General features: G+C 61.6%; 1 protein-coding gene across 2 annotated transcripts; it reads left to right on the forward strand.

The window, feature by feature from the left end:
* Positions 1–147: 147 nt before the first annotated feature.
* Positions 148–10,182, forward strand: TBC1D20 (TBC1 domain family member 20). 2 transcript variants are annotated; one of them, XR_003993980.1, is made up of 9 exons: positions 171–320; positions 2,287–2,472; positions 3,376–3,456; positions 4,874–5,060; positions 5,720–5,821; positions 6,407–6,548; positions 7,099–7,283; positions 7,943–8,483; positions 8,814–10,182. XR_003993980.1 is itself a non-coding variant. In XM_030503101.1 (8 exons), the coding sequence occupies exons 1-8, from the start codon at positions 278–280 to the stop codon at positions 8,196–8,198; spliced, it is 1,182 nt and encodes a 393-aa protein (XP_030358961.1). In that variant the 5' UTR covers positions 148–277; the 3' UTR covers positions 8,199–10,182. The 2 variants fall into 2 exon arrangements, 1 of the variants encoding a protein (XP_030358961.1); XM_030503101.1 differs by having other exon boundaries at positions 148–320; positions 7,943–10,182.
* The last annotated feature ends 304 nt before the right edge of the window (positions 10,183–10,486 follow it).

Raw genomic sequence — 10,486 nt, forward strand, 5'->3', positions numbered from 1 at the left:
TGCTCCGGTTCCCGTTAACCGAGCCCTGCCCCAAACACGTGCTGCGCGCGCCCACCTCCGCGCATGCGCAGCCGCCCCGCGCCCCTTCCGCCCGCGTGATCCGTGTGCATGCGCCGTGCGGCGCCGTGACGTGCCGCCCGCGCGCCGCCGGCCGAGGGGCGGGGGGGGGAGAGCAGGAGGAGGAGGCGGGACGGGACCGGACGGGACCGGGAGCGTGGAGCCCCTGCCCGGCCCGGCCCCGCTGCCCGGCCCGGTATGCGCCGCAGCGCCCGGGAACATGGCCCGGCGGAGCCCGCCGCGCAACGGTGTCGGCGGACACGGTAAGGGCCGGGCCGGGCCTGGGGGGCGCCGGATCCTCTGAGGTGGGCGGCCGTTAGAGCGCCCCCTAGCGGCGGGGCGGAGCTCGGAGCCGCCGCGGCGGGGGCCGGGCCCGGGGGGCACCGGTACCGGAGGGGGGTCTGGGCCCGCAGGAACATCGCTCGGCGCAGGAGCGGGCCGGGCCCTCCAGGGCTCCGCTGCCCCGGCCCGCCCCGGCAGGAACCGGGGAGGACTCTGCTGGGCCGGCCCCGCCAGCCGCTGTGTGAGCTCCGGTCCCGCCGCGGGGCTGCGGCTGCGCTCCGGGCGCTGCGCTCGGCGCTGCCGGTCGGAGCCGTTCCCGGCGGGGTTTGGCTGCAGCAGTGAGCGCGGAGCCCGGCGCGGCGCGGCGGGGCAGCCCCGGGGTGAGTTACAGAGCGATGCTCCCGGCTCTGCCGAGCGGGACCCGCACCGCGAGTTCGGGTTCTGGGGGTGCCCCGAACAGGGTCTGAGAGCACTTGTGCTCCTGACGCTCGCAGCCATCGCGCTCTGTGCGTGACCAGTGCAAATACCGGGGTGTTTCGGGAGAGGAGCCCCCAGTTCCTGCTCCTTCCTTCGCGCTGCTCCCCAGGCGCGTTGTGTGTGACCAGGAGGCGCTCCCGCAGCGCTGCCCCGCCGCGCCGGGTGCCGGTGCGTGGCAGGCCAGCCCGGGGCAGGGGGCAGGCAGCTGGGCGGCGCTGGCCGCTGTTCTCTGCGCGGAGCTTTGCTTGCACAAGGGGTGGGGAAGGAGCGAAGAGGAAACTGTGGTCGCTGGGGGAGTGCTGGGTGCTTTAACCAGGACTCGGAGTCTGGGGGAGCTGCAGAGCCCGCGCGGATTTCATCCCAAAAGCGTCTCAAAAGGGTGATTAGAGAAGGGAGAGTGTCTGCCGGTGGCCTCCCCGGTGTCCGAGCAGCCCGACGTTCCCTGTTCAGACACATTCCTGAAGGTGGGAATTCCGGCCGGGGGCAGGGAGAGGGCCGGAGCAGCGCCGGGACAGCGGAGGTGCCACGTGGGCAGGGAGCGAACAGCTGCTGCTCCATCCGGATCCTCCGAGTTCCTCCCACTGCAAACCCTCTTCGGACACGGCCCTCATGGAACAAATCCCCTTGGGATCCCCAAAGTAGTGGGATCTGTTGGGAAAGCCTGTAGGTGAAGGCGGCGCTGGCGGCCTCATCCTGTGCAGCTGCTCGGCAGAGCCTCCTTAGGGGAAGCTCCTCCCTGGTGTGGGATATCGGGTGGCTCCCGGTGGCCTCTCTCCTCCCTCTGGTGGGGCAGCGGCGGCAGGTACCGGGATGCAGGGGGAAGCGGTGCCCCCGGGAAGAGCTTTCGAGTCCTGTAAGTGCATTTAACCCGCCTGAAACCAGAGCGCTGTGTGCTCTGCCTGTTATTTCCTCCTTTACCTGTGCTCTTCCCTCCCCTGCCTGCCCCGTGTGCTCCACAGACAGTGGGGGTGGTTTGACACTGGCCAACCTGTGCCTGTGCTGGTATCTGGCAAGTTCGTGTTACTGGGAGAGGAGTCACGGTGCTCGTGATTCATTCCCTCGGGTTCAGTGAAGTCCTTTGCCGTGGGCGCTGTGGTCAGTGGAAGTGCTCGGGCTCCTCCCCAGGGCGCTGCACCCGGGAGCTGCAGTCTGGAGCCAGGAGGAACACGGGGTCCTGGGCTTAGCAAACACTTGCCACCGGCACTGGCGGCTGCGTCAGGGAGCGAACAGTTGCAGGTGGCTTTGCACGGCTGGCACTGTCCCACACAGAGCCCTCATTCATCAGGGATATGGACAGGGGGATCCCTTGGAACCGTGCTGGGGTGCAGGGCCTGTGCTGGCTGTCCCGTGTCACCTCCCCTGTGTGTGCGTGGCATTGCCACGAGTGGATTTTGCCCCCTCACGACGTGAGTTGCAGCCCCCCTGTGCTGGCGTTCCCCGTCAGCTTCCCTCTCCGTGATCTTCCCGCAGACTTTGATTCCAAGAAGAAAAGGAAGGTGGCAGAGATCTACCAGGCCCTGAACAGTGATCCCATCGACGTGGCCACGCTGAGGCGGATGGCGATCAGCGAGGGGGGGCTCCTCACCGACGAGATCCGCTGCAAAGTGTGGCCGAAGCTGCTCAGTGTGAACACAGACGATCTGCCCCCCCTCCCAGGTACAGCACAGCGGGCTCTGAGCTCTGGGGCTCTCACAGGCACTGTCCCAGCACGGGGTTTGTTGGGTTTGCTGAATCTGTGGCTGTTCAGGTGGGTGCACCCCCCACACCGGGTTATGTTGGGTGATGGGAGCTGCTGGAAGACAACATGAACTTCACCTGATCTCACAGCACGGCAGCAGGCTCTTCTCGTTTCTCCTTTAACTGTCTCAGCCACCCATGGATGGGGTTTTCTTCTGAATTGTTTGTATTTCATAAACTGTTCTTCCTGGTTTCCACAGCAGGTCATGTCCTGCTGCTGCGCAGTGTGCTTTGACTTGCATGGCAAAACTGGGGAGCAGGGATGTTCCCGGGAGTGCTGGGAGTGGTGTGGTTAAAGAACACAGCTCCCTCTGAAGCGGGTCTGCTTACAAGGGCCTGTAGGGACAGGACAAGGGGGAGTTGGCTTTGAACTGAAGGAGATTGAGATGAGCTCTGAGGCAGAAGCTCTTCCCTGTGAGGGTGCTGAGGTGCTGGCACAGGGTGCCCAGAGAAGCTGTGGCTGCCCCATCCCTGGCAGTGTTCAAGGCCAGGTTGGACACAGGGGCTCGGAGCAACCTGCTCTAGTGGAAGGTGTCCCTGCCCGTGGCAGGGGTTGGGGCTGGAGGAGCTTTAAGGTCCCTTCCAACATAAACCATTCCATGATTCTATAACTAACAGTCTCCTTTGCTCAGTGTCTGAACAGGCGGCAGCACAAGTGAGGGGCCAGGGCTGGAGTGTGGCACATGAGAAGGGGGACGTGCCATGGGGTGTTGTGTCTGTGCGTGCAGCCTCAGCCTCCTGCCTTCAGCAGGGCCTCTCCCACCTCTCTCCCTGGTTCCATTGCACTCCTCCACGTTAACCATGTTCCTCTTTCCCTGGCAGGGAAGGAGCTGCGAGAGGACAATAAGGATTACCAGCAAGTGCTGCTGGACGTGCGGCGATCCCTGCGCCGGTTCCCACCAGGTGAGGGCGATTCTCCTCTTCCCAGTCTGGGGGGGACGGTCTGTGCTATGGGGCTCCCCCTGCTCAGGCCTCGCTCGGGGGGTTGCAGTGGGTGATGCTCCAAGAGCCTGACTCTAGAAAGCCAGAGCTTTCAGCAGCTTCTCCAAGCAGCAAAGCCATTGCGAGCTCTCAGTTCCCTTCTGCTGCCTGTGCCCAGCTGGGTTTGATGTGACTCTTCCCCCCTGCGCCCCAGGAGCGGGGTGAGGTTTGGATTCATGAAGTGCTGGAGAAACAGGCTGTTTGCTGCAGTTTATTTTGGAGCCTGGTCTGGCCCAGGGGTGGGAAAGCAGCTTTGTCAGCGGTTAGACCCGTTTCTGGTGTTAAGCAGCCTCCACGTCGGGTTCATGCACCAGATTTAAGAAGACTCTGAACCTTTAGAAGCAAAACATGTTGCAGTTGTTCAGTTCTGCTGCGTGGCTGGTGCCTTGTTGTGCTATTTATAAAGCATTTCATCCCCAGCTCTGCAGAGCAGTCGTTATTTCTGGCCAGAACCTGCTTCCCCCTTCTGCTGCCTTTCTGTGTGTGAGCACTTGATTCACTCCCATTCCCTTTGGAGCGCGGATGCCCCATTCCTGCCGGGTCTGCTCACATCCAGTGGCAGCCTCCTGCCTATTTTTAGATGCACCAGTGAAGCAGGGGAGAAGGGGAACTTTGTCACTGCAGGATCTCCACTGGGACTTGCTGCTCGGCCATGGGGTGTTCTGTCTGTGCACAGGGACTGCCAGAAACCGGCTGCAGCTGCGGGCACAGGAACAATGTTTTTCCTGTCACATCCTGTCCCTCAACACGTGGTGTTAGTGGCGCTGGGGTGGTGGGTGCTGCTCTGAGGCACTTGACACAGTTTCTGTGAAGTTGGCTCCTGTTTAATTTCTGTAGAACCTCTGGGAAATTTAAAATGATTAAAGTGTCCTTAGCGCTGGGTGCGCAGCACCATTCTGCACAGCTCTGTGCACACAGCAGTAACGGCAGTGTTCAAGGCCAGGCTGGACACAGGGGCTTGGAGCAACCTGCTCTAGTGGAAGGTGTCCCTGCCCGTGGCAGGGGGTTGGAACTGGATGAGCTTTAAGGTCCCTTCCAACACAAACCATTCTATGAAACCCTGCTCCTGTCCTCGCCAGTGACATCCTCACAGGTGGGGCACTGCAGCTCCCAAGATCAACCAACCTCACAACTGCCCATCAGAGTTTTGGGGGGCAGGATTAGCCCTTGAGATATTTTTCCTGCTGGTTTCCTCCCTCCCCTTTGCACCACATCCCTTGGGATAGGCTGGTAAACACACAGGTCCTCTCCTTGCACCCTGCAGCCGTGCTGGCTCCGGTGGCAGGCACTGGTAGGTGACACAGCCCCATCCCACCACTGCCTGGTGCTGTTCCCACAGGAATGCCAGATGACCAGAGGGAAGGGTTGCAGGAGGAGCTCATCGATATCATCCTGCACGTCCTGAAGCGCAACCCACAGCTGCACTACTACCAGGGCTACCACGACATCGTGGTCACCTTCCTCCTGGTGGTGGGGGACAGACTGGCCACGGCGCTGGTGGAGAAGCTCTCGACACATCATCTCAGGTACTCAGCGGGCTCAGCTGGAGGAGAGGAGCTGCCTGTGGGGACACAGCCTGTGGGGACACAGCACAGACAGAGCTGGCCTGGAAGGCAGAGCCTTGGGTTAAGGCTGCTGCCTGTCAGGGCCATAGCCAGAGGGGTGCTGTGGGGAGCAGTGTGACCACACGTGGCTTTGCAGGAGCTATGCTCTGGGGAAGGGATAATTGGAGGCTCTCAGGTAATTTGTGGCATCTCTTGGAGCTGCAAAGCCAACCCAGTGCATTGTGCACAGCTCTGTGGCCTCTGCTGCCAGGGCCTGGCTGTGCCTCCCCCTCAGCCCTACACAGCCCGGGGCAGTGTGGTCTGCACCAGCAGTGCCCGAGCCCCACGTCAAGGGGCTCCTGTTTGTGCACTGAAATGAGAACAGACCTTCAGCTGGGTTGTGTTTTGGGGGGTTCTCCCTCCTCTCCCAGGCAGGGAGGTGGGTTTTGGGTGCTGGGCAGGGTTTATGGTTCCGGTAGGGTGGAGGCTGTCCCAGATGGACAGAATTCCCTGGGGCTGGGGCCACCCTGCCAGCAAAGCTGTTTATTGCAAGTACATTTCTGTACCTTGTGGCTGCCTCCCTGGAGGCAGAGCTCCCTGATGTGATTGCTTGATGAAGCTTCTTTTCCATCTTTCCTCAGGGATTTTATGGACCCAACGATGGATAATACCAAGCACATTTTAAATTACCTGATGCCCATCATAGACCAGGTGAACCCTAAGGTGCATGACTTCATGCAGAGGTACGCAGACCTTCCCTCAACACAAGTGTGTCAACTGCAGCCCCACAGCCAGCAGTGACAGCCCAAAGCCGTGTGCCCCCTGATCCTGAGCAGACCCACTCCTGTGCTGCCTGCCCTGGGGGCTTTTAGGTGGTGCCATCTTCACCCCAGGGGTCTGCAGTCCCTGTGGGAAGAGCTGGGGCTTTGTGGCTGGGATCACACAAAGCTGCCACAACCACCTCATGTGCCCAGTTTTGTGGCTGTTGTCACCTCGCTGTGGTTTGTTACTGTTTTGGGGACAATTCCCAGGTTTTGCAGTAGGGCCCCACAAGTGCAGACTGGGCAGGTTGAAACAGGAGCAGGAAAGTAAGTGGGGAGGTTCAGTGCAAGGTCCTTCTCTGGGCAAGTGCCTCTGTTGGGTTTCATGGCCAGGATGTCTTTGGGTCCCAAGCTGGGTTACACCTCACATGTCAGTGAGCCTTTAGGGTGGAAGGGAACCTGCAAAGCTGCGTGTGCTGCAGGCCTCGCCCTGCCAGGCGTGGGGCTGCAGTGCAGGGCTCCCCAGCAGCACCTCAGCCGCTCTGACAGCGCTTTGTCTCCGTGCAGCGCGGAGGTGGGCACCATCTTCGCCCTCAGCTGGTTGATCACCTGGTTTGGGCACGTTCTGTCTGACTTCAGGCACGTGGTGCGATTGTACGACTTCTTCCTGGCCTGCCATCCCCTGATGCCCATTTACTTTGCTGCTGTGGTAGGTGCTGGAATGGCAGGGGAGTAACTGCACTGTTGGGAGGTGGGGGGGGGGTTTGGGGCTGGTGACCCCAGTGCTGCTGCTGTCCCCTGCTCTGCAGGGACCCCCAAGGCCAGTGATGTCCTTGGCAATGGCAGGGGGGATCCAGGAGAGCTCGGGGTGGCCCAGATGTGCAGCCTGGTCCACTTCAGTGCCATGGAGGCAGCATGACCTGGTGGTTCTCTTTGCCTTCATGTGCTGGCCCTGCTGCTGGGCGCTTGCTGGGGCACGTGGCTGGCTGGGGACAGCCCTGTGCTGTGCATCCATCTGCCCTTTCTCCTTTGGGGGATCCAAACAAATCTACCTTTGAGCCCAGAAAAGGGCTATCACGGCCTCAGAGCCTGGAGAAGGGTTTGGCATTGCCCTTCCCGGACCGGGAACGCTTCACTGCAGTGTGTCCCCGTGAGGAAGGGCAGCTCTTCCAGCGGGAAGTGCTTTGCTGTTGTGGCTCTGAAGTGAGTGCCAGTGGGTGGCGGGGGCTCGTGCTCAGAGCTCTCGCTGCTCCCTGCAGATCGTGCTGTACCGCGAGCAGGAAGTTCTGGACTGCGAGTGCGACATGGCCTCTGTGCACCACCTCCTGTCCCAGATCCCACAGGACCTTCCCTACGAGACTCTCATCAGCAGAGCCGGGGACCTGTTTGTCCAGTTCCCACCATCCGAGCTCGCCCGGGAGGCAGCCCAGCAGCAGGCTGAGCGGTGAGTGCTGCCCGTGTGTGTGCTCCATCCCCTCGCCAGGCCTGCCTGCCCTCCGAAGATCTGCCCCTCCCGCAGCACTGTGTGCAGCTCTGCTGTCCTCAATGTAAGGAGGACATGGAGCTGTTGGAGCAAGTCCAGAGGAGGCCACAAGGATGATCAGGGGCTGGAGCACCTCCCGTAGGGAGTCAGGCTGAGAACATTGGGGCTGTTGAGCCTGGAGAAGAGAAGCTGCGTGGAGACCTCAGAGCAGCTTCCAGTGTCTGAAGGGGGCTACAAGGATGCTGGAGAGGGACTCTTCATCAGGGACTGTAGCAATAGGACAAGGTGTGATGGGTTTAAACTTAAATGGGAGATTCAGGTTAGATCTAAGGCAGAAGCTCTTCCCTGTGAGGGTGCTGAGGCGCTGGCACAGACTTTTCCCAGAGAAGCTGTGGCTGCCCCATCCCTGGCAGTGTTCAAGGCCAGGTTGGACACAGGGGCTTGGAGCAACCTGCTCTAGTGGAAGGTGTCCCTGCCCGTGGCAGGGGTTGGAGCTGGAGGAGCTTTAATGTCTTTTCCAACTGAAACCATTCCATGATTCTGCGGTGCTTCCCTCTGGCAGGAGGCAGGTCCCGAGGACGAGCTGGGACCACTCCTTGACCCCGTTTGTTCTCTTGCAGAACCGCGGCTTCCACGTTTAAGGACTTTGAGTTGGCGTCGGTGCAGCAGAGACCCGACACTGTGCTGAGGCGGCGGTTCCGGGAGCGCCTGCGCGCGGAGGAGAGGACAGAATCCATCCTGGCAAAGCCCAGGACCAACCGCTTGGTGAAGCTGGCTGTGATGGGGCTGACGGTCGCGCTGGGAGCCGCTGCCCTGGCCGTGGTGAAGAGCGCCCTGGAGTGGGCACCCAAGTTTGAACTGCAGATCTTCCCCTGACGCCACGGCAAGGGCTGGCCCTGGCCCCCACGCACCCCGTGACGGGTGGTGCAAGGACGTGGCTGGAAATGACCTGGCTGAAGATTGGGTTTTGTCGTTGCTGTGTTCAGTGGCGCTTTTGGCCTTTGCAACAGAGACCAAGGGGAACCAGCCCAGCAGGATTTGACCCCGCATCAATGCTCACCTTGCTCTCCCCTCCCCGGGCAGGGGGGAGCACACAGGCACTGCCACTGTCTCGTGAGGAATCGGAGTTTGGATGAGTCTGGCTCTTCAGGCTGCACACAGGTGACTGTTGAGCAGAGAGCTCTGTGTGGGGGCTGTCCCAAAATGATCCCTGTGGGGGTAGTTAATTGGGAGCAAGCGCAGATCCTCGCCTGGAGCAGAGTCTCACAGCACATTTGGCCGGGGGGGTGTGCATGTGTGGGGCTGAGGGGCTGTTACACTCCTGAGGACCCAGGCAGCCCTCAGCTCTGCATCACTCCTGGCTGCCAGTGCCCCACGGTCCAACCCCTTCCTATGGGGCAGCCTCTGGGCAGAGCCAGCCCTTTCCCAGTGCCCTGCCACGAGGTTCTCTCCAGCGTGAACACTCCCCCTTCTGCTTCCTCATCTCTGCAGCCTGTTTGCAGGAGAGAAGGGCAGGGACAGGAGCGCACTGGGGCGGTGCAGAGGGCCTGGCTGGCGCTCGCTGCGGCTCCATCGCTGGCACTAGTGTGGGTCAGCAAGAGGAGACACGAGTGTCGCGCACGCTGCCAGAGGTATGTGCTGTCATGTGCCTGATCACGTCACCACGAGTCTTAGCAGCACCACAAGCACCCGTTGCAGACTTCTCTTACAGCTCTGGGAGCAGGTCTGAACGCAGAGAAAGGCTTTTCCCACCTGGTGAAACACTGCACGGGTCAGAGTCATGGCAATAGGAAACGTGTCAGAAACCTCCCCCGGGAGCTGATCAGGCTTCAGAGTAACACAAGGGAGGGAGTTTCCCAGAAGGCCCCCCCAGGCACAGCTCCTGCCTCCCCTGCAGCCCCATTCACAGCCCCCCCAGCGCTCCCTGCCCTCCGAGCTAAGCAGCAACCCCCTGTGCTCAGCTCAGCGTCGCGCTGAGCCAAAGCCAATAGCCACTCGATGCCTCTACCTCTCCCTGAGCTGCTAAACCTCCCGCAAGTGCCCTTACCTGTCCCTCTGCTCCCAGCCTGCTCCCCTGCCATTGCTGTGTGCTGCCCAAAGCCGTCTGTGCCCTACCTGGGGGCCGCACCCCCGGAGACAGGCGTTGGTTGAAGAGTTTGGGATCGAAAACTCATTCCCTGCATGTCCCAACCCTCTGCCTGGGGGTTCAGAAGCGCCGCGGGGCAGTTCTGGTTTGCCCTGTGGGTTTTCACTCTCCGAGGGGCTGTGCCTTTGTGGCCATCAGCGTGGCCGCAGGGCTGTCCTCCTGCCTGACCCGTGGTTCCACAGAGCTCTGAGCAGGGGAGTTCCCTTTGCGGGCTGCAGCTGGAGGCTGCGGATCTGCTCTGGCGCAGGCAGGGTGAGCAGCGGGGCCCGTTCCTGCTGCTGCTCCCTCACTCCAGGGCTGTGTGTGCCCATGGTGGGAGCCAGCGGCTGCTCTCGGGGCTCCCTCCTGGCGTGGCTGAAGGCAGAGCCCATCCCTGGCCCCCCAGCACCCCCCAGGGCAGCAGCACGTGGGGCAGAGGACGGGGCTTTAGCACTTTAGCAACTCGTGGTGCAGGAGAGACTGTGGTGCCCTGGTGGTGCTGTGGGGGTCCCGGCACCCCTCTGTGCACTCCCCAGCACCCCGAAGGAGGGGTTGCTGGAACCCCCCCGGCTCTCTGCCCATGATGCACTTTAGTTGTTGTGTTGTCCCCGGGGGAGGAAGGGGCTGGAGGAGACGCTTCGGGTGTTTCAGTTACTCTGTACAAAGACTTTACATCCCCCTGTAAATGCGGATTTGTACAAACCCCTCACTGTAAAATAAACAGTTACTAACACCTTTCCTGCCCCCCCATGCCCATGGGGCCGGCGCTGTGCTCCTGGCACCCCGTGCCCCAGAGCTGGCACATCCCCACGGCCTCGCGCTACAGGAGCAGAGCCGGACGGTGCCCGTGTGTCCCGGTTCTTCCGTCTGCCCTCCTTTGGTGGGGGGCCACCGGTTCCCCGGGGTGTCCCCGTCACCAGCAGCCGCCTTCACCGGCAGGGAACGGGCTTTGCCGGGTGCCACGAGGCTGGGTTATGGGATCAGGATGGGGCTGGTTTTAATTCGCTGTGGGTTCCTCGCTGGGAGCAGTTTTCCCAGC

Source organism: Strigops habroptila, chromosome 13, assembly GCF_004027225.2.
Source record: "Strigops habroptila isolate Jane chromosome 13, bStrHab1.2.pri, whole genome shotgun sequence".
In the NCBI taxonomy this organism is placed as follows: Eukaryota; Metazoa; Chordata; class Aves; order Psittaciformes; family Psittacidae; genus Strigops; species Strigops habroptila.

What these genes read in the sequence shown, in the direction of transcription:
- TBC1D20 (XM_030503101.1), top strand. Translation starts at nt 278, where the DNA reads ATGGCCCGGCGGAGCCCGCCGCGCAACGGTGTCGGCGGACACG. An exon ending in CGATCTGCCCCCCCTCCCAG is followed by an intron (nt 2,473 to 3,375) that starts GTACAGCACAGC and finishes TTTCCCTGGCAG; the next exon opens with GGAAGGAGCTGCGAGAGGAC. An exon ending in GCCCAGCAGCAGGCTGAGCG is followed by an intron (nt 7,284 to 7,942) that starts GTGAGTGCTGCC and finishes GTTCTCTTGCAG; the next exon opens with AACCGCGGCTTCCACGTTTA.